Source organism: Prionailurus viverrinus, chromosome D3, assembly GCF_022837055.1.
Source record: "Prionailurus viverrinus isolate Anna chromosome D3, UM_Priviv_1.0, whole genome shotgun sequence".
NCBI lineage: Eukaryota > Metazoa > Chordata > Mammalia > Carnivora > Felidae > Prionailurus > Prionailurus viverrinus.
In genome coordinates, this window is record NC_062572.1 from 15,142,499 (window position 1) to 15,167,291 (window position 24,793).

Genomic DNA, 24,793 nt, shown 5'->3' on the forward strand with positions numbered 1-24,793 from the left:
ATGAGGACATGGGTGGGGTTACCTGAGTGTGAGTTTTCTCTGCAGTTGAGGCCAAGGTTATGAGTAACCCAGATAATCAGTGAGAATTTAATGAGCTTTAAAATGTGGGGCGCTCGATCGTTTTTCATCCGTTTGTCCACTTCCTGTCTTGAGGATAGCCGTCTTTTCTCCTTTCTCTTAACAGCCTATCTCCTTGGTCTCAATAGCCACCACCCGCCACTTCATTTTTTTTTTGTAATTTTTGCCTTGCCGGGGCATGTTCCAACCCTCAGGTCCCTGTGGATGCTACTCATGACCCCATTAAGCCTGGGAGTTTCCTTTAGAAGATAACTGGATTTGTAGGTGGAGCCTACGAGTTAAATTTTTTTATAATAATAAAATTACAATATTAAGATATGCTAAAGTACTGTCTCCTGAGTACTTACGTTGAGCCAGGTATTACATAAAAACACTGGAATTCCTCATTAGGCTGACAGATGTGGATGAATCCTGGCCCTCTCCTGAACTTGGTTCTCTGGTGGGGTTTTCTCATTTAAGAAGGCGATGGGAGAACCTCCGTTCTGGAAGGAGATGGAAGGTTTGGTGCGAAGGTCGGATGATATAACGCCTAGGAGGTGCTTCAGAGCATGGCTGGGGGCTGCACACAGAGCCAGCACTTAGGGATTGGGAACTTGTAGCAGTTTTCGGTTCCTGCAGCTCCTTTCGGTGGACTTGGCGGAGCAGCCTCAGAGGGACGGAGACACTTGCTCAAAGCTCCCCAGTGGGATAGTGCTTACGCCACAACTGGTCTTAACCACCACGTTGTCCCGACTTCCTGCCATGGAAATACCGTGGATTCACGCGGTGCTGAGTGATTCATACAGTGAGGCTAATACTGGTCCTCAAGGAGCTTGTATTCTGGTAGCGACAAGGCTGACACAGCTCCTTTGTCCTGCCCAGAGTAAGGCGGTGTCCAGAGAGTAGGCTTCTAAATGAAGGTAAATGTTTGTCAGGCTTGTTTTTAAGGATTGTAAAACCTTGCAAGGGTATGTACATGTGGTTGTACTGATGCGGGCGTGGTTTCAACCACGAAGAACAGATGCCAGTGAGCAGGGAACCTTGGAAGCCCAGGCAAGGAGATGAGGCCTCACACAAATATCTGGGCAGGGAGAATGCCGGAGGTGACCTGGATTTGGGGTGGAGCGGGCTCGGTGCCAAGAAGCTCTTTGCTGGCACTGCCTTTGTGGGATCCAGCTGTTTTCAGTGGTTGAGGGTGCAGAGGACGGCTTGATTGGTTCACTCTTGTAATACCATCCCTGTGCTCCTGACAGCTTTGGCCTAAGGGGGATGGGGCCCTTCACCCTTCATTCCTACCCTGATTGGTTGGTCACCGAAGACCGACCTTGATTCTTCTCTCACCTTCCCTTCCTGCCCCCATCTCCTTGATTTGTGATGCTGATGAGCTGGCCAGTCCCTTAGAGAGGGGCCAGGATATGCTGGACTTTGCTCTGGGCCTCTAGGTTTGCCCTATGTTGCACTGCCCCTTGGTTTGTAGCCAGTCTGTTACAGTGGTTACCCTGCAGTGGCTTGTTTTTCTGCCACTTAATGTTCTTTTTCTTAAGGATACTCCTTTGAGTCACTGCAGCTGTGGCTAAACAAGTATGGTTTTGTTTTTATTTATTTTTTATTTTATTTTTAAATTTTTTTTTAACGTTTATTTTTGAGACAGAGACAGAGCATGAACGGGGGAGGGGCAGAGAGAGAGGGAGACACAAAATCAGAAGCAGGCTCCAGGCTCTGAGCCATCAGCCCAGAGCCCGACGCGGGGCTCGAACTCACAGACCGTGAGATCGTGACCTGAGCCGAAGTCGGACGCTCAACTGACTGAGCCACCCAGGCGCCCCTGTTTTTAAAGTTAAAGTACGTTCCAGTGAAGCTTTTGCTGCATTTATGGGCTGTAGGCAAGTGAGCTGTTGGAGTGAATGATGAGGCCTGGAGAAGTAAGGAACCCAAGGCCAGTGGGGAAGTGGTGATTCTGTGGTAATTGCCGGTGATTAATGTTATCAGGAATAGCTCTCCATAGGGACTGGTGCTGCAAAGGCTCTGCCCAGCACTGATTCAGCCTAAGCTCCCGCTTCTTAGCCAGCATACGTGGTGCTACTTGGAGAGTGTCTGTGTCTGTCAGATACGGCCATTCCTGGTCTCCTTGCTGGTGGGTAGAGCAGGAGGAGTTATGCTGTTAAATGTCATATGTACAAGGTGGTTTGGAGAGGAGCTGCGTACCTGGCCTCAGCCCTTGTCCAGTGTTCCTGCCTCCTGTACTCTCCTGCCTTGGTGTGTTTGGTATTCAGTTAGATCACAGATAGTATGGCCATGGAAGCAAACCTATGAAGGGTCCTGGGTGTTCTGAGAGGCTTTCTGATTTAAGCCAGGTAGAGTAGTGTTGGGCTCGTCTGAGAGGAAGACTGATTTCCTGCTCAACTGCCTTCTCCAGGGCTGCCAGGCTCCAACGTCTGAGTGTCACTTCCGGAAGTCTGACTTTTATGGTGTCCCCACATTGAGCCCCTTGGGCCTCTTACTGGCCAAACTCACAGGAGACTGCTGTTACAAACTCAGTACGCCAGCCTGTTGCTTCTCGTGAGAAGTGGAACTTCTAGGTGGATTCAGACCTGGATCAGTCAGATATCCTTTCTTTCCCTCTGTGAAAAATCTACCTCAGAAGGCTGGAGCGACATGAGTGGAGTCCATAACGTAGCTTCGGAACTACAGTGCGTGGTACTTACGTGTTGATCTTCTCCACGAGTCACGTGGCCAGGCCTGCTCCCTGCTCACTCTCCTGGCTGGTGGTGGGGATGGGCTACTACATCTTGGAGGCTTTTTTGGAGCACCTTCCTTCTGCTGAAGCAGTCTTTTGGATGAAAATTGATTAGGTTATTGTGGTGGCTAGGCTAATAAAATGGATTGATTTTCGCTATTTCATAAGAAGAATTTGATTATGTTTTCTGATTTGTGAGTGATGCACTTATGATTTTCTGAGCCTATTGGCCATGATTGGACCAGGTTATTCCCACATTCTCTCGGCTGTGCCTTGACTGGCTCATTTCCATCCTGTGTGGCCCACCCTCCCCATGCCTTAGACTCGGCAGCCCAGAGGGCAGGGCACAGTCAGCCATTGTCTTTGGTGGACCATTCATTGGTGTTTATGTGCTAGGTACTCTTTCTCTAGTGTTCTTTGGGTTGGGCGAGCTCCCTTCACACCTTGATTTTTGAATTAGGTGTGAATGTTGCACAGCCTCACAGCTGACATTGGTTGTCTTCAAGCGTGTAACTTCTATTTCATTCAGCTGTTTGTACCTTGACTTAAAAAAAATTTTTTTAATGTTTGTTTATTTTTGAGAGGGAGAGAGAGTGCAAGCGGGGGAGGGGCAGAGAGAGAGAGACACACAGAATCTGAAGCAGGCTCTAGGCTCTGAGCTGTCAGCACAGAGTCCGACGTGGGGCTCAAACTCACGAACTGTGAGATCATGACTTGAGCTAAAGTCGGATGCTTAACCAGCTGAGCTACCCAGGTGCCCCTGATTTTTTTAAAAAGATTTTTTGTACAGTGCTTTCCTGGCTGCAGATGGCGTAGTAAAAACTACCATTGATTGAGCTCTCATGACACCAGGCACCATGTTTAGGGCTTTACTCGTATGTCACGTAACCCTCGCAGCATCCTGTGAGGGAAGTATTACTGATAATTCCATTTTATAGATGAAGTAACTTGACACAGAGGATTTACGTAGCCCACCTGAGGTCCCACAGCCACGACAGGGATTCACACGCACCAGCCAGTAAGTAACTGGAGGAGTGCACCCTCTCGGTAGAGGGGGAGCCGTTTCCAGTAGAGAGGACTCCCCTCCCCGCTGTCTCCTGGGGCGGGTGTGTGAGTCCTCCTTCCTTCTACCCCCCACTCCACGCACACCTGTACACACACTTATCAGGACTGCACTTCCCCTTCATTTATAGGGGCGAGAAGTCAGCGTTGCCCGTTTCCCTTCTTAAGAGCAACACGCAGAAATATCTTTTGGCTTTGTGCTCGCGACTATTAACTAGGCAGCTCCTGCACGTTGCCACAGTGGAAGAGGTATGCTTGAATTCCTTGCCACAGTGGAAGGGCTGGCTACACTTGAATTCCGTGAGGCTGTCCGTCTGCCGTGCCGAGGGGATGCGTGGTCGTGGATGAATGGTCTCCTCATGTCGTCGTCGTTGTGCAGGAAACTCTGTGACATCCCTGCCACAACTATGGCTTAGGTGCCGGGGTGGAATTCAGGTGTCTCTGGGGAAAACGTGCCATACGGTGTGGCACTTGGTAGCAGAGGTTTGTCCAGAGGTTTGCTCTGGTTGTTTGGAAGGCGGTGTGACTCTGGAAGATCATGTAATGGGGAGCGTGGCGCTGGCTCTCAAGGGGTGTCGTGCAGGAGTTTGCCGGGCTGAAGAGGGGGCCAGGCAGAGAGGACAGCGTGCAAAGGCTTGAAGGTATAGTAAGGCGTGTGCCCTTGGGTGACAGACGAGCTAAAAGCTCTCACATGGTGTATGTGCGAAGGAAGGAGGAGGGGCAAGACCAGAAAGTGACGCGGGCTTTTTTCCATAGAAAGTGGCAAGCCATAGAAGCATTGGATAAGAAAGGGGATGTGTTGTAGAAGGATCTGATGTGTGTCTTAGGGAAATTGCTCTGACGGAGATAAGAATAGGATGAGGGAATGGAGTTGAGAAGTGGTTTAATGGCAGAACTGCCCACGACCTGGTGAATATGATGCTTGGGTGAGGGAAGATAAGTCACAATGACAGAGTCTGTCCTGACCAAGAGGGATGGACAGATGTGATGTCCCCAAGACTCGGGAGAGGAGGCAGCCATGGGAGGTGAGACAAAAAGTGAGAGTGGATGGTGTTGCCGGGCATAGGTTGCCATTCAGAAGGGTGGGGAAGCTGGTATTGGTGACAGAGGCTCACTGGGACACAGGCTGAGAACTGACTGGACTCTAGAGGTCACCAGCAGAAAGGAGCCCACGGAGGCAGGTCAGGTGAGGGGAGATCTGGGTGGTGATGGCAAGGGGAGGAGAGATTTTAAGGTAAGGAGAGTCAACAGCAGTGTCAGACTGCAGAGAAAAGTCAAGAAGAATGAAAAAGGCCTTTATTATGAGCCTTCATTAGATCATTCTTGATAGTTAAGTAGCTAGAAAACGTTACAGAATAAAATGAAACTGAAGAGTCTAAGTTTGTAAATGAAGATGTCCTATAAAGATGTTGGTGCTGAGACCAGTGACCTTTCACAGAGCCTTGTGCACGCATGTGCTTCAGTTTCCCTCCCTCCGTGGGCACTGCAAGAATTAGTTGACTGAGATGACCCGAAGGTTCCTTCTGATCCCAAGAGCTACCACTCCGTGGCTTCTTAATTTGAGGGAAGAGGAGGAAAATTCTAGTTTTTGGGGTGCTCTCGGAGAGATGCCTGCAGTGACTCCACAGGTAGACCGCAGGGTGGGGCTGCATTTCGGTGGGGGGCGGGGCAGCGTGCACTTAGGCCATCCAGTCTGAGTCTTCAGGATAGCCCTCCTCTGAAGTCTGAAATGGATGTCTGGCTTGGGCCATGTCCGGATGTCCCCAGTAAAACAGTTCTGATTGGGTGGCTCTGGGGCAGATATTTGTACAGTACAGCAATTCTTACTGACTTCAAGTAGTAGTCAGATAGATTTACCCATTCAATTCTTGCCACAGATTCTATGGAAGTGAAACCCATCATGACCAGAAAGTTGCGGAGGCGACCAAATGATCCTGTCCCCATCCCAGACAAGAGGAGAAAACCTGCTCCTGATATCCATTTGCATCAAGCCTTAATTTTTTATCAAGCTGTTTTTCTTTAGACTGAATCTTTTGCTTATCTGTTTGCTAGAATATATATATGGCCACCGTCTTACAGAAATTGTCGTGATTGGCAAGCGTGTGTATTTACCCATGAGCTAGGGAATGGCCGTTTTACTGTTGAGTCCTTAGTTGCTGCTGCTTCCAGTGGGAGGGGTTTATAGATAGCAGTTTTTGGAAAGTCACTTGGTGTTGGGAGTTCAGCCTGGTGTTAACACTTGGAGATTCAGGGCGACCTCAGATTACACGTGCCTTAATTTTTCTACCTGTAAAACAAGGACAGTGATACCTATCTTTCGTACCTCTGTTATCTACATCCTGAAACCAGTGCAATGCAAATTGTTAAAGCGAATGAGATTTCAGTCTCATAAAAAAGCCCTTTAGTCATAAAAATGGGAGTGGGAAGAAGGCACGCACGGCAAAGTTCTTTCTGTTTCTTTGTTCTTGGAGAGGATAAGTGGCCATTTGCACAGAATGATTCAGTTGTTTGCCACCAAGAAAGGGTTTTGACTTCAGGTACCTTTGTCTTCACAACCAAGGGTTTAAGTTACGTGGGAAGGACAAGCCCACGCGTGTGTGTGTGTGTGTGCGCGCGCGCACGTGCAAGGCTTCGGATCTTTAGAACAAGAGCACTTCATAAACTGAGGAGGAAGTTCTCCTGGTACCGTGTCCTGTGCTCTCACTCTTGTAGTTTCTGAACGACTTAGAGACGCTTGGAAGAAATTTGTGAATTCGTTTACATACCTGGGCACCACGACATTTAGTAGAATCAGCAACTTCCGAGAGGCACGCTGTTGTAGAAACAGCACCTGACACAGTCACACTGTAAATTCTAAAGTTCTGGTACTGTTTTGTTGATTTCTGCTTGCTTGGAAACCATGGCCCTCGGACATGTTCCTTTAACTCTCAACACCCCAGCTAAACTATTTGTTAACAGATGAACAGATCATGGAGGATCTGAGAACGTTAAATAAGGTACGGTTTGATTTTTTGATTTATTTGAAAGCTTAGGCTTGATAATGGTTTTGTGCTTCATGTTGTTCGTGTGTTACTTGTTAAATCAGTTTGATACCTTTGACACGTGAAGTTGCATCTGAAATGATTTGTTCTAAGATTTCTTGTTGTTCTTCCTACAGCTTAAGTCACCCAAGAGACCAGGTAAGTGCACAGTGTTACTGGCATTTGTGCAATCTTTTTATCATGTTGTTGGAAAAGCATGCTTCTATCTCACAGGCATTTGTTGCACTTTTCAAAAATAAAATGTTATTTGCCTAAGAGCAGTCATCATGAAGACTGAAGGGAACCTTAAGTGCACCCTCCCCTGATTTTTTTTTTTTTTTTTTTTTTTTTTTTTTTTTTTTTTTTTTTTTAGCCCCGCTATGTTGAAGCTATTTTTGCCTTTACCTTAGGATTTATTGTAAAAGAGACAGTTGATTGATTGGCTGGTGAAGGTTTCCTTCTGTGTAGGCCTCAAGGTACAAGATTTAAGTCTGCCTCCATTTCTGGAAATGAAACCAGAAGGATTTTTCAGCATTACTTTGTGGAATTGAGTGCTAGGCAGTGCTGTTCCAGTGCCTTTTCACAGCCTGGCTCTGGTAAGGGACTCAGAGTCCCAGTTTATAAAAGAGGCCAGCCCAGTGTTCATGGTGGTTCCTTTCAGAGTGGCACTCGAGAGTCTGTGCCAGGCTGCAAGATAGAATTCTGAACGGGCAAGGCATTGTTACGTTTTAAGCACTGTGATTACTCACACATCTCTCTGCTCACCAAGTCTTGTGGAAGGAAACAAGATTCTTTTTTCTCTTAGTAATTTCCTTCTGAGGGCCACCATTGTCTGCAGAGAGGTCCTGATTTTCTAAAGGCATGATGGGGAGGGGTTTGTATAAAGTGTATGAATTTAGATCCTTTGAACCGTCGGTAGTTATGACCACTATGTTAACTTGACTGTACACACATGGTGGCCTGCTCTACCTAGTAAGTAAAAAATCATTCGAGAAATGAGTTCAGTTTTATAAAGACATGTTTCTCATTTTTGCCGTTCAGGGCTTCTGATCACTGGGGTTTTAGTCCTTCTCTTAGGGACCTTGGGCAAATCCCTTAGACTGCATCTCTGGTTTCTCCTCTGTTCAGTGAGGTTAACCTGTGCCTCGCCTACCTCACAGGGTTGCCTTGAGGAGCAAGTCAGGCATAATACACAAAAATTTTGTTGAATTCTCGTTTTTACACCCCTGAGGAGTTAATGATCGAGTTTATTACCACTTTTAGTAGCATTTCAGTTAAAGCATGTTAGCTGGTGGACCCACATGCTTGTTACATGCTTGGTCACTGAAATATCTTTGGTTCCTCCAGCATCCCCGTCCTCTCCTGAACACTTGCCTGCCACGCCGGCAGAGTCTCCAGCCCAGAGATTTGAAGCTCGGATAGAAGATGGGAAACTGTACTATGATAAAAGATGGTATGTTGTGGAAAATCACAGATTACTCGCAGGAGTCTCAAAAGAACATCTTGGAAGAGGGCTGGGGCTCTCGTTATGGCTGAGCATGGCTGCTGCTTAACTTACATACTACTGAGGTGGAGTAACATTTAAAAGTGTGTCGGGAGTGGGGCACCTGACTGGCTCAGTCAGTGGATCAAGAGCGTGGGACTCTTGATCTTGGGGTCATGTGTTCGAGCCCCACATTGGGCGTAGAGCTTACTTAAAGAAAAAAAAAAATGCGTCAGGAGTCATTTGATCATTAGATCTGTGAACACAGCGTTTCCCAAAAACGTGTTCTGATAGGGACCCCTTGTCTGTGCTACTATCATCGTGCTAGAATTTGCAGGCCTCTGTCTCTGGTGCTACCCCTGTGGACTGAGGCCAGGTCCCTCTCTGCCTTCTCTTAACTCTGCCCTTGTGCACTAAAATTAATAGGTATTCTGTGGAAAAAAGGATTTTGTGGTCAGATGAGTTTGGGGTATGACCATGTTAATTAAGGTAATTGGGTTTCCTCATTGTCATGCTTTTTTGGGTTCTCTGATATGCTAATGTGCTTTATCAATTTCTGAGATGTTATCAGATATTACTTGACCCCAGGTACTGTTTTTGCATGCATCATTTTGCTATATGAATGTTCTAGGAAACATACATGGGGGAGTTGAATCCTAAAACATTACCAGTTTAGAGACCATTTTTTTTTTAAACCGTTATTTGCATAATTTTCTTAGCTGCATGTGAGTGTATAGGTATGTTACCTTAGCTTTTTAATACGCCAGAAATAATTTCAGAATAAAGACCATCTGACACCTTCAGACCACCAGCATTTCTATCGGAGAGGAGAGAGTAAAGCAATATGAAAGGGCTTACAAACTCATTCACGTACTCCTTCAACAAATGTTACTATCTGTTCTGTAACTAGGCATTCTGCTAGGTGTTAAGCCACCCTGGATCCCTCCTCGTGTCACAGCTCCTTTATTCTGATAGATCCCTTTTATTCACTGTCCATATGCAGCACACTTAGTTTATGTCATGGTGGACACAGATTTGCATTCTGAATTTTCACTCGTTTGTGTGGAGAACGTTTATCTGGGGTTATTGCATACTTTCTGTACTTATCATTTATAATCGCTATCATTTATAACCTTTTGAGTTTCAGTGTATTTAACCTAAAGTTCCAAAATTAGAGTAATGGCTATTTAGAATTTTTTGAGCTTTGTTAAAGAAGAAAAGCGCCCAAGATTGTTAGTTGATTACAATATAATATCACACTTATGAAGTTGGCAGAAACGCTTAGAAATGTAGTCATGGTTGAAATAATCCCGTTCCACCAAAATATCAGGTTACAGTAAGTTAATTACCCAGTAGATGGTGAAGGCCTCTGTCTGTGAGCCTGATCTTAGTGACTTCTGCCCCTCTCATTTGACTATTCTCTGGCTTTCTTCAAAAAGTCCAGTTATATTGTATCTTAACATTGCTTATGAGAACATTACCACTAGGTGGCAGGCCCCAACAGGTCAACACGCTGAGGGGCAAAATAAGATGAAAAATGTTTCTAATAATGAAAACCAAATAACCTTTAAAGATCAAGCCCGCACATAAGAACTGTCTTCAAAAATGATGAGATTTATCGCTAACGTTTTTACGGATCTATGAGTCTTAAAGCCATGTGATATTTCAAATGATGTTCATTTTGTAATTGCGTTGCTTCACATCTTCTTTCTAAGGCTTAAGTCTCAGACTTTATGAGACTTGTCTTGAGGGTGAAATGCAGTAAAATAAAATTCTTGCTTTTCTAAAGAAGGGATCCATGGTGCCTGGCGTTTCATAACATAAACAGAGTGGTGAGGTTAGATGTGCTAGATCTCCTGAGCATTTTGAATGAATTTTGCTGTCTTTCTCGTGGTTGCTGCAGAAATTTTTAAAAGAAGGTCTCGGGGCGGGGGGGGGGGGGTGGGCACCTGGGTGACAGTCCTTTAAGCTTCTGATTCTTCATTTTGGCTCAGGTCATGATCTCAGAGTTGTGACATCGAGCCCTGCGTTGGGCTCTGTGCTGAGTGTGGAGCCTGCTTGGGATTCTCTCTTTCCCTCTGTCTCTGCCCCCTGCTCAAATAAATAAATAAACTTTAAAAAAAAGATTAATTTAAAAAAAAGGTTTCTGGGAGCATTTTCCTTCTTCAGTGAATTTAAAGTTGCTTATGGTTAAATATTGAGATTATTTTCATCTGTATTCTGTTTCTCACTTCTTTGGCTTTGGCAGTCAGAGTTGATGACATGTTTGTTGGAAGGTGGGTCTCTCCTTTTCCTGCCGTATCATGCGAGTCCTGGCCAATGCTCTTGACCAGCGTGTAGCTGGCCTCCTCTCTCCCCAGGCTCTTGATGTCTGGCCTTTGTCAGGTTGGTGGCTGTCATCCTTCCTTCTTCTGCACCAGTCCTGAATCTGAGAGGTCAGCACACCGCTTTATGCTCTTTGCAGTGGTGTGGGGTATTTTGGTGCGACAGTATTTCTGGCAAAACCTGTTTCATTGAGTTTTCAATGACTTCAGCAAAATGAGTGTGATTCAGGCTTCCCATCTCTGCGTGAACACTTATCAAGCTACGTGTCGTTTTGAAAGATAAGCATCTTTGCTTTGCCTTGGTCTGGTAGTGCTTTTAAGGCATTTTATGTCCTGCTGTAAGTCTTGCTCACATTTTGATTTGGACTAATGATCCTTCTTAGCAAGTACCACGAAAGTGGCTGATATTTTAAAATAACTAACTGATGGTGCCGGAGGACTGGTTTATCTCTCTTTACTTTAAATCTGGGGCTGCTGATGTGAATCAGGAACGAAGTCCCCCTGCTTCCTCCAGTCTTTGACTGACAAAGACTGTTGAGACGGTGAAAATTTACACCTGGCATCGGGGCTCCTTGAGGTTCCAGAGCTGTAACATGGCATTTAGTTTTTTTGGGAAATGAAATGTTAGTATCAGGGTTCCCAGTAGGATACAAAATTAAATTAATTCTACCTCCTCCTTTTTGACCCATGTTTTTTTGTTTTTTGTTTTTGTTTTTTTTTTTTTTAATTTTTTTTTTTCAACGTTTATTTATTTTTGGGACAGAGAGAGACAGAGCATGAACAGGGGAGGGGCAGAGAGAGAGGGAGACAAGAATCGGAAACAGGCTCCAGGCTCTGAGCCATCAGCCCAGAGCCCGACGTGGGGCTCGAACTCACGGACCGCGAGATCGTGACCTGCTGAAGTCGGACGCTTAACCGACTGCGCCACCCAGGCGCCCCTTGACCCATGTTTTAAGTAAGGAAATTGCTTTCTTCCATGATGGTAGTGTTGATTCTAGTTCATTGGGTTTAACAGTAGAAGCAAAGCCTTATGAGCTCATTTGTCAGGATTCCCAGGTCAGGATTTCCACTAGTAATAAAGTGATAAAGTCAATTTGACTTTTGGGGCTTGTTCTCTGAGGCTATTTCAAGTATTTTTTTCATCCGAGATGAAGGCAGCTTGTAAAATGGGTTAATTGGCAGAAAAGTGATAATGTACGTTTTTACTAATTTAACTCTATCGTTGCTGCTTTTTAACAGTTTTTATGTCTAAGTTTATTTTCAGTTTTCTCCCTCTCTTTTATTGGTCTTTAGACATTGAAAAGTAAATTTGTATGTTAAAGTTGTCATATACTTTTTAGTTTCATTTTGAAAATATAAACGCTAATTTCTGAGGACTTGCCCCCCACCTCCCCGATAATTCAGATCATTGAATAGATTTGATATCCAGGGATAATGGTTCCTCAAGACCATGGTGTGGTGTGTGAGATCTGGTTCAGGAGGACCTGGAAACCCAGTTGGCTCGGAAGTGGGCTGTTTTGGGAAACGCATGGTCCAGCTCTACTGTGGAGCAAATGGTGACCGTTGGTGGACATTCAAGCCACCACCAGTTGGTGATCCCAGAGCAGGCAGACTTGGGAGGTGGCCAGATGCTCAAGTCCCAGACCACTTCTGGGATGGGGGATGGCGGTGGTAATAGACCTCATAGATCTCATTGTTACAGCCGGTCAGCGGTGTTGGGGTTTGCATCCTGTGCACATCTAAAGGAAAGCAACACATCTCCCAGAGTTAGCTGTTGTCTTTAATAGACATTAAGATGTTAATTTTAACATTACGTTTCGTTTTTACCCATCTTTGTTGTTCAGGTATTTTCCAGAAGCATGATTTGCTTGATTTTTAACATAAATAACACTTGATTATTTCAGAAAAAAGAAAGCCATGCAATAAAAGGAATACCATTCTTTTTATTAGTAGTATTATTTATTTTCAAGTTCATTACCGTACACTATAGTCTTGGTTTCAGGAGTAGAACTCAGGGATTCTTCTTTTACATATGACACCCAGTGCTCATCCCAAAAAGTACCCTCCTTAATGCCCATCACCCGTTTAACACCCCCTCCTCCCAGCCACCCTTAGTTCTCTGTATTTAAGAGTCTGTTATGGTTTGCCTCCCTCTCTGTTTTATTTTTCTTTCCCTTCCCCTATGTTCATCTGTTGAGTTTCTCAAATTCCACGAGTGAAATCATGTGTCTTTCTCTGACTGACTTCACTTAGCATAATACCTTCCATCCACTTGTTGCAAATGGCAAGATTTCATTCTTTTTCATTGCTGAGTAGTAGTATGTATATATAAACCACATCATCTTTATCCACTTATCAGTTGTTGGACACTTGGGCTCTTTCCATAAATTGGCTGTTGTTGATGGCTGCTATGTATATAATACCACTCTTAATTTAGATTCACATTTCTATAAAATTGTAATATACATTTTATTATGCATCTTAACTACAGATTTACCCAGTTTTTTGCTGTGTGTGTGTGTATGTGTATGATACACATGCAACATGCATCTGTTTTATGTGCACAGGAACATAATGGACATAATGGACATAGTTTTTCCCCCCTCCACTTAGCAGTATATTAAGTACCTTTCCACACTAGTAACCTACTTCTTCACACTGTGACCTTTCTTTATTAAAGTGTTTAGAAAATAGTATCAGAATGACTTGGGGCTAGGTGCATGTTGTTTTGTGTCTTTGTCCCTTTAATAACTAATAATCCCTGTAGAACATCCAAATGTTCCCCTCTCTCTGTATTTTTATTCTGACCATCACTTGAGATGTTACTATTTACGTAGGAAAGTTGGCTTAGATGTGGGAGGGAAACTGGAGTTTTTGAGTGATGCTGTGAGTTAATTCAGCCTTTCCTCATGCGCTGTATACTTCAGACCTTGTGATATTACATATTTAGCATAATGAAGGTCCCCTGACCCAGTTTACCAACTGATCTCTGGCCAAAAGCAACTTTAAAGCTGAGTCTAAACCAATCTTGCTGTTCTAATTGCATTTATGATTCGATTTCTTTTAACAGTGTTTTCAGGAAGTAAATTGAGTTAGAAACCCGAGTTTCAGCTTCTAAGCAGCAGGTTAAAGAGTGCTTAGAACCTCGATTGGAAAAAGCTCGTTGTGGGAGTGAAGTCCATCTCTCACTGTGATATCTTGGCAGTAGATTATTTCATTATACCGTTATACCAGCAAAGCAGTCTGCCTCTCCCTCCCTCCCCCCCCCCCCCAAAAAAAAAGAATAGGATGCAGTGCTTTGCTGGGAGATGTGTTTTGGTAGAATTTACATGAGTTAGTGGGTTTGTTTGGCCAGATCTGTGCAGCCAGAATGAACCAAAGGTTAGATTTTTGACTGGGGCTGGCCCAGGCCAGGGCTCCCAGCCGCAGCTCAGCTGATGTTTCCAACTCTTGCAGTCCAGCAGCTGCTCTGTCCTCCTGTGGCAGCTGCTGCTGTCTCATTTGGGCTTTGGCCCTGGCTTCATCACTTTCATCCTCGGCCTTGTCCCTGAACTTGTAGAAGTTGAAGGTGGTCCTGTGCTGCAGGCCAAGAGGATAGCTACTGGGGCTGAAATGGAATGTCTGTCTTGTCAGCTTCATGCAAGGCAGCTCTCTTGACTGATGGGGCCAAATTAAATCCCCGTTGGTACATACCCTGATGCTCAGAACTTCGCCTGGTTTATGCTTGCCAGGGTGAGTACTCAGTGTTTTTCATGGCCACTGTATTTGAAGCTGTGTGACAGCAGGGACCTTGTGGCCCTGTTGACTGTCCACCTCCAACCTCTAGCGTACTCACTGGTATGCGGTAAGTGATTAATGAGTCATCTGAGTGACCAAATTAAGGGCTGAATTTGGCCTTCCTTCTTATGGATGACTTATTTGGACACATTGAAAATAGGTTTGAACAAGTGTTGTATTATTTGTGTATTTTATCCACTGAACCTTCAGTGATTTGAGATGGGCTTGCCCGTGGGAATAGGTTGGTTTTTTGTTTGTTTGCTTTTTTTATAGCTGGGGAGGGACAGAGACAGAGGGGGACAGAGGATCCAAAGCAGGCTATGCACTGACAGCAGTGAGCCCGATGTGAGGCTTGAACTCATGAATCACCATAACATCATGACCTGAGCTGAAGTCGATGCTCAACTGACTGAGTCACTGAGGTGTGCCAGAATAGGTTTTCTTTGAAAAATTGTAATTTACTTTTTGAAATGGGTTTTATAGTCCAAATAAAAAGTAAATACATGGTGTTAGTTTCCCAGCCTTTCCTCAGCCCCCTTTTCCCCTCTGCAGAAGGCCCAAGGAATAGAAGTTTCAGATGTAGAAGATTAAGAGGCCGTCTGGTCTAATCCAAGGATGGAAGCCTTTAAATTAAACCTGAAATCCGGGCTCTTCCTCAAATGTAAAATGAGACTCTTAATTATATTTTTTGTGGTGGTGTTTTTCTGTCTTCCCTTTTTTCCTTCCTTTTTTAATTGGTGCCCGTAACAATACTATATTATTAAAATTTGTTAAGAGCATAGCTCTTATGTGAAGTGTTCTTTCTACAAAAGGAAAAACAGCAACAACAATTAACTCTAAAGAAGAGGGCAGGAGGAAACGTTGGGAGGAGATGGGTATGTTCGTAGTGGTGATGATTTCATGGGTGTATACTTACCCCAAACTCCTCGAGTTACAAACAGTGAATATGTATAGCTTTTTAACATGTCCGTGATACCTTAGTACAGTGGTTAAAAATATAAACAAATTTGTGTCTTGTTTTTGGCAGGTACCACAAGAGCCAAGCCATCTATCTGGAGTCAAAGGACAACCAGAAGCTGAGCTGTGTGATCAGCTCTGTCGGAGCCAATGAGGTAGGGACTGAACTCCCTAATCCTGCAGGAGAGGAGAGCACAGTGCGATAAGCTCTGTGGGGCGCCTCAGAGAGTGCAGTGGAACCTGGTGTGCTGTGCGGGTTAGGGGGGAAGTCAGCACTTCAGGCAGAAACTGCACGTAGTCACGGTGCCCCCTGAAAATTCCTTGCTTTGCTGGACTAACAACATATGTGGATTTGTATATTCCTGGTGGTATTTGTGAGCTCCACATACAGTAATTGAGTTGGGAACCACTGAGAGAGACCACAGGAAAGAACAGAAGGCAAGTCTGTGTGATATCTGTATGTTCGTATCCTGCTGCTTTGTAAGATAACCGTGTACTGAGAATGGAACTTGCTTGTGGAGCATACTCCATCTTTGTAATTTCTCTAGAGCTTTCATGTTTACTGAGACATTTGTGCTGTAAGGCTTTCATGAGGCACTTGGCACAGGGTCTGGCATACAGTAAGTGCTCAGTAAATGGATGCTGGCCTGATCTGAGCCACACACTACTCCTTGCCTGTTGTCTTTACGATCTGACGTGTCCTCTTGCACCTCTCAGCAGTGAGCTACCAGGCTCTTGTCCTTAGGTATTGGTTTCCTAGAGTCTCTCCTGTAGGAGAGGGACTGGTTCCAAAGTCAGCTCAGAGGGTTATGCCCGCGGATGGTATGATTGACGATGTGAGTTCTCCGACTGGCCCTTCATTAGAGGGATGTCAGCAATGTGTAACTTGTATTGTTAGTAGTTTTAAAAAAGTTTAAAACTTTAATAGCTCGATTGGCTTGATCTTTTATCAGTCCACAAACGTCTGCAAAGAAATTGATTTTTAGGTGTCTACCCTCTGTAACTTATTCGTGCCAGTGCACAGTAAATCTAATGAAACTGGATTATGAAATAACTTAAGCCTCTTCCATTCTCCCAGCTTCCTGAATTGAAAATGCCCTCAAATGTGACTAGTTTGCAAAATGATTGTTTACTCAGAAGTCAGGGAGAACCTTCCAGATAAATGAATGTCCTTTTTCTCTAGGCTTGGGGTCTGTGAGTCACCCCAGGCCACGTCAGAACCAGAACAGAGGGATCTGATGAAGAGACCTGCTGTTTGTCGGCAAGAGACATTGTGACTTCGCAGCAGCCCTTGTGCCCTGCCCTGTGGCCTCTTGGGACCTAAATGTCACTTCACAACCAGTGCGTTGTCCTCCTCTGGGACACCTCGAGATTTTTCAGGAAAATAGCAACGCAGGTTACATTTTTTACTCTCTCTGTTAAAGATGGTCATCCTTTGACACAGTAGAGTGTCAGTGAGGTGACCAGAAAACGGTGACACTGAGACATGTCACCTGGAGGGGAGAAGCCTCAGTGTATCAGAGAGGCATGTGACTCTGATGATGAGGAAATATTTCTCACCTCGTGGAAGTATTCTAGCTCATTTTTCAGGTCAGATCCAAAGTGACACTGGAGCCACGTGGCCTTTGCATAAGTTGACTCCAGGCACATTTGGTGAGGGAGTTTGAGCCTTTTGGTGACTCCCCATTTCAGCCCTTCTGGGGGTCATTTTTCAGTTTAAAGTGCTTTTGCAAGGTCCTTAGGGGCTCAACTCCATGTGGGATCTTTAACTTGAGTTAAAAAAAATTTTTTTTTAACATTTATTCATTTTTAAGAGAGAGAGAGAGAGAGAGAGAGCGTGCGCAAGCATGCAAGCAGGGGTGGGGCAGAGAGAGAGGGAGACAGAATCCGAAGCAGGCTCCAGGCTCCGAGCTGTCAGCACAGAGCCCAAAGAGGGGCTCAAAGCTATGAACTGTGAGATCATGACCTGAGCCGAAGTCGGACACTGAACCGACTGAGCCACCCCGGTGCCCCTAGTTTTAAACCAGCATATTTGACTATAAGGTCTCTTGTTGATACGTAAACTAAAGAGACTGAAATGAGACCAGGAACACTTTAAACCCTTGAAGCTGGCAGGGGGGGAAGGGAAAGATGGGCTTGGAGATGCATGTGGGAGAGAAGCAGAACTTGAAGAACTTGAGCAGAATCCTGCGTCAGGCCCCATCTGGTGCATATCAGTTAAAACGGATGAGGAACGGGTGAGAAGCAAGAGTCCGGGCTGGTTTGGGGGACAAGAGCAAGGAGTTTCGACAGCAGGTGTCAGCAACAAGGGGACTCAGCCTTCCTCTTCCGTAAAATGGGGGTGAGGATAGGACTTCGTAGGGTTGTTCTGAAGATGAGAAAGCTCAGGTGCGTCGGGTGACCAAGGTGGTGGCTTTCTTCCCAGTGCTGGTGCAGAGGATGACACTTGCTGAGTGCCCCTGGCTGCCCCCCGCTGCCCAAGTTCATCCTTGATGCCGCACAAGAACACCTCTGCCTGGTGAAATGGCAGTCGTCTGCTGCGATCTGTGGGAGAAGGATGTGGCCAGGAGGGAAGGACTGTTTCAAGCTCATTGAGCCTTCTGATGATCCTGATCGGGCCTTAGCTCACTCATGGGCTTTTGTTCCTCTTCTTGTTCTTTTTTGTTTTTTTTTTTTCTTTCTTTTTTTTTTTTTTCCCCTGCCTTAATTGCCAGGAAACCAGAGTAGCGAAAAGCTATAATATGGAAGTCCCTTGGCAAGGAAAATATTTCCAAATTTGATTGACAGTTTATATTTGTGAACACATGTATTTTGAATGTTGATAATGCTGTAATCAAACCAAATAAAAAAATGTCATTCCTTAAGATCAAGGCAAAAACAGAACCCAAGATCACTGTGCTTTCCATTTTCTTAATTTTTTTTTTAATGTTTGTTTATTTCTGCGACAGAGACAGAGCATGAGTGGGGGAGGGGCAAAGAGAGAGGGAGACACAGAATGTGAAGCAGGCTCCACGCTCTGAGCTGTCAGCACAGAACCCGACGCGGGGCTCGAACTCACAAACCATGAGATCATGACCTGAGTCGAAGTCGGTCGCTCAACCGACTGAGCCACCCAGGTGTCCTTGTGCTTTCCATTTTCTGAATCAGAGGTGTGAGAGAGGGAGAAGGGCGGTCCAGGGCTGCCGCCTGCTGTCTCGAGTGGTGGTTTCCGGGAGCAGGGCCACAGGTCAAGGAGGTGGGTTGAAGACCTCACAGGTAGACAGGAAGAGGTTGCCAGTGTTCTTCCCACACCCCATTCATGCAGATATTTTGAGGCTCTGGAAGGTTTGCCCCTCGGTATTTGCTGTCAGCCCCTCTCATCTTGTTCCCTTTCCTTCTTGCCTGCAGATCTGGGTAAGGAAGACCAGCGACAGCACCAAGATGAGGATCTATTTGGGCCAGCTTCAGCGCGGGCTCTTCGTGATCCGCCGGAGGTCAGCGGCTTGACTTTCTACAGTGTTCTTCTTCCCTTGACCTTTTTTCTGGAGTGGTTTTTGGTTTTGTTTTCTTCCAAATAGAAAGTTTTTAACCCGGGAATTGCTCCCTTGGCCTTGGAAAATGGGGAGCGCTGTTGTGGATTCCGCGAGGCGCTTTGGTGGCAGCTGCTTCGGTCTTTGCGTTGCTCCTTCCTGCCTCAACCTCTTCCAGCCGTCAGTCACCATGAACTCTTACTTTTGGGAGTATTGGGAGTTTGGTTTACTCATTTCTTTATTTTATTTTTTTTGCTTATACTTTGTCTTTTTTTTTTTTTTTTAAAGGCTCCTTTGAGTTTGAAGGAACATTTTTTTTTTTTTTAATTAATTATCTTTAGGTCTTTCTACCAGGAAGGGATACAGTCTACACGGCATTTTCATGAATCTTATTAGTGGATCACGTAGCTCTTTCTGTTGTCGAGCCCAATTCACTGTTTCTCCAGAAGCTTGGGGCAGAGGTCCTAGCAGAAGGAGATTAAGTCTCCTGGCTCTCAGCCTTCTCTGAGAAATAAATGCCTCGTGTAACATCTGGCGTATGCCATCCATTCCACTGGCTGAGCGACAGAAAAATTTGCCTGGGTGACTACGTGCACTGAGTAAATGGGGCTGGGGGAGGGGGCATTTTCACACTTATAATGTGCTGAAGGTCCTGCATTTTAAATGTTGTTTAATGCAAGTGGTATATCCAGACATGTTTGTTCTAGCTCAAGCTGGAACGAGTGGTCATTTCAGAAGTTTTTATTTCTAATTCATTTCTGTCCCCTGCTCCAAGTCGATGGAATGGTACCTGGCCCAGGCTGATTATCCAGGTTATCTATTGTAGGTGGGGAGATAAGACTGATAGTGCAGTAATCAGTGATCTGTAGATGCTCACTCATAACTCAGATTGCACTCTTGTTGCTCATGCCGCTGTTGCTCCGACCATTTCAAGCCCGTGGGGCCTTGTTGTTGGCGCCCCCTGCCTCCCAGGAGGTCTGGTCCAGCCTGAAGACAAAGAAAACTCTGCCGTGGCTGCCGCTAAACCTGCGCTCTTCCTAATGATTCCTGGTGAAACGGCCTTCCCCATACTCTCTGCCCCACCTTCCCATCATCGGAGGAGTGATTCCCTGGCACGTGGGGTTTTCTGGATGATAGCTGTCACCTTAGCATATTTAATGAATTTGGGGTTAGAGCAACTGTGAGCATCTCTCTGGGAAATCAGTAGACCTTACACATCCTAAGACATCTTTGTATGTAGTACCCCTCGTCTCGGGTGATTCTCCTCGTGTTGTCTTTTGATGTCCACACCCCAAAGCAAGTTGGGGGCCATGAAAACCAGTGAATCACCTTCTCTTGTAAGTCCTGGCTTCAACAGAGACCAAACCTTACTGACTCAGAGTAAAGACTTGTACAGATTCATTTTTGTTTTAATTTGTAATTCATTTCTCTTTTTTTTTCTCCCTGGTATTGGAGTCTCATTTAGAAAACAGGGTAGATGATGCTTGTTTACTTAGAGTTGGCTCGGTGTTCTGTGCTGCTTCTCTGCCCCCAGCCCCCATTATGATGTTTGCTTTGGTGAACCAAGTCCATAGTAAACAGAGGCTTCATCTTTTGTTTCTTCTTGACAGCCTTTGCTCTCTTGCTTAGTTGTCACTGTGGGTGTGTAACATCCCATAATATCAGGCGGCTATCTGTTACCTGTTAGTGCCCTTGTGATGGAAATATATCTAGATGTAGAGTGTGTGGTCATCAATGTTGTGGGGTTTTTTGTTTGTTTCTGAATGATTGTCTTACTTGGCTTTCTAGCAGTACACCAAAGTTTGGTTTTTTGAAAAGGACTGTATTGATAACTGGGATTCTGCATCAAAGCAACAAGTTGCCTTTTTTTTCTTCCTTGTCTGGTGGCACCTTTGTGCTTTTGTGAATTAACTATTTATTTGAAGACCAGGGTATGGGCACTTTGGCCTTGCCTCTTCTGTAAATTTGAGGGTGATGAGGTAGTGCCCTGGCCTTGGCCACATCACTGCCTTCTGCTTCTCTCTTGTCCTCACAACCCTTAATGATAGTGTGGTGAAAACGGGGGCAGAAGGGGAATAGACCTGAGACACAGCACAGTAAATCGTACTCTTAGTCCCAGAAGATTTAGTTTTTTATTTCATTACCCCAGAGATGACAAGCCAGCAGTTCAGCCCCTCTGACAGGCAGAGCCCCCTTGTTACGAGATGGAGGTGCTTTTGTGATGGGCAAAACAGACTTTGAGGTTCCTGGACTAAGAAGGGGCTGGCTTTTAGCCCAGGTGGCCATTCTTATTCCAGAAGCTCTTTTGCTCTCCCTAAATTCAGACTATTTCTTGCAACTCATACTTTGAAAAAGGTTGATCTAGACAACTCTTAACAAGAACCTGTATGTGCATTAATCTGATCAAGAACCTGCACTTGTGTTATTCGGATCAAGAACCTATATGTGTATTTTGTTTGAGGCACCTGCCTCAGTATTATACACGGTGTTTGCTATGGATGCATCCCAATTATTTATTTTACCTCTGCTTAGAGTCTTTGTGTTGCCTTCCCCACCACCTGACTCCCTCTGTCCCAAAGCCAGTGTCCTCTTGAACAGTTTCCAGATTTCCATAGCCATACCAAAGCCGGGATGTTTTCATTCGTTTGGATACCAGTATTTATGGATCTCTAACTACATAATTTCTCCCTTTCTTTCTTTCTTTCTTTCTTTCTTTCTTTCTTTCTTTTTTTTCTCTTTCTTTCTTTCTTTCTCTCTCTCTCTCTTTCTCTCTCTCTCTCTCTCTCTTTCTCTCTCTTTCTCCCTCTTTCTCTCTCTCTCTCTCTCTCTCTCTCTCTTTCTCTCCTTCCTTCCTTCCTTCCTTCCTTCCTTCCTTCCTTCCTTCCTCTAACTGGGGCCAGTATAAGATCCCAGAGGCTGATCTGCAAATCAAGCTATTTGTCTTTGTGTGTGAGACCCTGTATTCAGGGTTGGGTGACTTTTCTAAGAGAAATACTGGGAGCGGGGAGGGGGTTGGTCGCATTTTTTTTTTTTTTTTAACCTACCTTGGGGTAGCGGGGGAAATCCTATTTTTTACGATATTTTAGTTTTTGTTTTTCTATTAACCTTTCCTTTTATCCTTGAATTTTTACTAAATTTCCTCCTGACTTAAAAATCTTGTTTCTAATTTGGGAATTTGAAATCTTGGTACTTAATGTTATGCCATTTTTTCCAAAGAGTTCAAACCACTTTAATACCAGAACATGGTAAAATATTTGCAGCCATTTGAAGCAGCTGGTGGGCTTTTTATATATTCTCATTAACTGGTACCATTAAATGTTCTGAGAGGTGAATGTAAAATGTAAAAAGTTATAGGGTTTTTTTTTTTTTTTAAATAACAATAAACTTTCAAAGAGAAAACCAGCATGTAGTCTGTGTTATATCCATTGACTTGATAAATGATTGAAATTTTATTTTAGGTTTTCCCTCCAGCGTTTGTGGGAGAAGGAAATTGGGAGAGAGGGAGGGATATACTAGATACTTGCTCGTTGTGAAGAGGAAGATACGGAGTGATGTCAAAGATAGGCTCTCAGTTTTGTAAAGAGCAGTCTAGAGGTGTTGACCCATCAATGTGATATACTCTCCTTGTTGGAGATGATAAAACAATTTCATGGAAAGTTGAGTCAATGCAATTGACCTTAGATAGGAAAAACCTTAAGGTAGACTCGTATGATTGAAGAAGATGCTGCCATTTGGTACTCTAGAGCACTGCTTCCCAGTTTTACCAAAGGGGGAAAAAATGCTGGTATTTCTACAGCTCCCTGGTGGGTAAACTGAGGAGGCTGCTAACTGCCACAGGTGACAGACCTGGTGTGCTCACGACCCGGGTGTGGCATGCCCAGCAGGAAGGGCTGCTCTGTGCTTTGGATGTTGGAGAAGGGTGGTCACTATTTTTAAATTTTTTTATTGTAACATTTGTACAGAAAAGTACACAAATCTTATTTGTACAAGTTGAATCTTCTCAACATGAATGCGTCCATGTAACCCGTCATCTAGATTGGGAAATAGCACTACCAGCACCCACAGCCTGAGCAGGCTTCTTTCCGGTTGCCAGTCCTCGCAGGGGTAAGGGCTAGGTCGACCGGTTTTCTCTATTTTCGTCATCTTAACCTTCAAGCTCTTGAGCACCTGGGTCTTTCTAGAGTTGTAGAAGAGCCAAGTCCCTGGTGGAGGCTAGGGGTTCGCCAGGGACGTGAAAGCTAGTAGTGAAGGATGTGGCGACACAGGGGTGGTTAAAAACAACAACAACAACAAAAAACATTCAGGTTAACTCTGTCACCCTCCCGCTTGTCGCCAAGGCAAACAGAACTTGCCCTTGATGACAGCATCCGCTTTTGTGAGAGTTCGTTGTCTAGGTCAGGAACTATACTAAACGCTCCAAGGCAGGCATTTTCTGTTTCAGTCCTTGTAATCTGTGAAAGAGTGCTGATACTCCCAATGCAGTTGTTAATATAATTTGTTAATACATTTGTTATATTGTTGATGTATTTGTTAACATAGTCTAAGACTTGGCTTAATTCTCCCCTGAAACCCAGAGTTCATCACAGTGCCTAGTCCTAGTGAGTGCTCTGTAAATGTTGTCAGATACTGTTAGTGCAAAATGATGTGCAAAGACAGGTGGGCTGGTGAATAATAATAGCTCCAGCCCTCAATACTGTGCCCTTCACTTTTATTATCTCATCGAAGCCTCATAACAACCCTGGAGAGAAGACGCTATTGTTATCACCAGTTTTCAGAGGAGGAAACATTCCTTTATCACAGGGGGTGGTTAGGTAATTTCTCCAAGGTCACACACACCAGCTTGCACAGTCCCAGCTCTTTCAGATTCTAAGCCAGGGTTCCTAAACGCTGCCCTGTGCAGCCTTTTCCCAGCCCCCTTTGTTCACAGTGCATTCAGCATTTCCACCTTTCTCCAGCCCTTCTCTGGGAGTTTGTTTTTATCTGCTCTCACCTCTTATAGAGCAAATTTCAGAGGTAAAAACGCTATAATTTGCTAGGACCCTTTCCCCTGCTAGATAACTCCGGGCTTCTTCCTTGGTAATCGAGTTGTGAGAGTCACAGTTACTAGCCGAGAGGTCCCTTTGCTCTGAAACAGTGTGGGCAGGTGTGTAACGGAAAACAGGGAGCCATTTAGAATGTAAAGAGTGAATGACCTTGATGGATCCGACTTTAATAAGCAACATGAGAACCTTTGGAGGAAAACACTTACCTTTTTTTTTTTTTTTCCCCAGATCACTCTCTTCCTGCCTGCCTTTCTTGTCATCTCTGAAGTAAGCAGGGAAGGGTAGGAGCCATTGAACTGGTTTCTAAAAATGTAGATGGAGAGCTGGACACGCTACATCTTGCTGCTCTCTGGATGTCGGTGGACCTTTTCATGTCGTGTCCTGCTGTAGAGCCACTGAATGAAAGAACACACCAGTTCAATGTCACCTGCTTCAGACTGTCTGCTCAGCTCCAACCAGCAGCCTGCGTAACCACCAAAGCCAGGGTTTGCAGTCTTTGGAGAGAGGCAGGAATGAAACCAATTTCTGGTCTCTTCTGCTAGTGTTAGAAATGCCCCACATCTATCTTTGGTAAAGCTAAGCACCTTCTCTGCTTTTAAAAAGACAGTAGATGGAATGCTCTAGAAACATGGGCACCAGCTCACTCTCTTTGGACGTAATGACATGATGAGAAATATATTAGCTTTAGGAATTTTAGTGTTTACCAGAGCAGGTATTTTTGTGAATAGCTATGATTATTAAGACGAAAAGATATGTATGTTCAGAAGGATCCCTGGGGGAGTGAGGGAGATAAGATACAGCATAGGTACCTAGACACTTAATCCC

At 44.7% G+C, this 24,793-nt stretch overlaps 2 protein-coding genes across 3 annotated transcripts in view; both read left to right on the forward strand.

Annotated features, from left to right (window-relative positions):
• SUDS3 (SDS3 homolog, SIN3A corepressor complex component) overlaps positions 1-22,325 on the forward strand; it is a 35,513-nt gene extending 13,188 nt beyond the window's left edge. Inside the window, exons 7-12 of one of the 2 annotated variants that reach the window (XM_047827803.1) lie at positions 5,734-5,829; positions 6,791-6,852; positions 7,014-7,035; positions 8,224-8,329; positions 15,488-15,572; positions 18,805-22,325. In XM_047827803.1, coding sequence (XP_047683759.1) covers positions 5,734-5,829; positions 6,791-6,852; positions 7,014-7,035; positions 8,224-8,329; positions 15,488-15,572; positions 18,805-18,903 — 470 coding nt within the window. In that variant the 3' untranslated portion in view covers positions 18,904-22,325. Of the gene's footprint in view, positions 1-5,733; positions 5,830-6,790; positions 6,853-7,013; positions 7,036-8,223; positions 8,330-15,487; positions 15,573-17,842; positions 18,413-18,804 lie in introns of those variants that run through there. The other variant, XM_047827804.1, reaches the window with a different exon arrangement.
• The window catches only part of SRRM4 (serine/arginine repetitive matrix 4), a 590,829-nt gene continuing 584,868 nt past the window's right edge, over positions 18,833-24,793 (forward strand). Inside the window, exon 1 of the mRNA XM_047827801.1 lies at positions 18,833-18,890. The gene's annotated coding sequence lies outside the window, so the exon portion shown is untranslated. The remainder of the gene's footprint in view (positions 18,891-24,793) is intronic.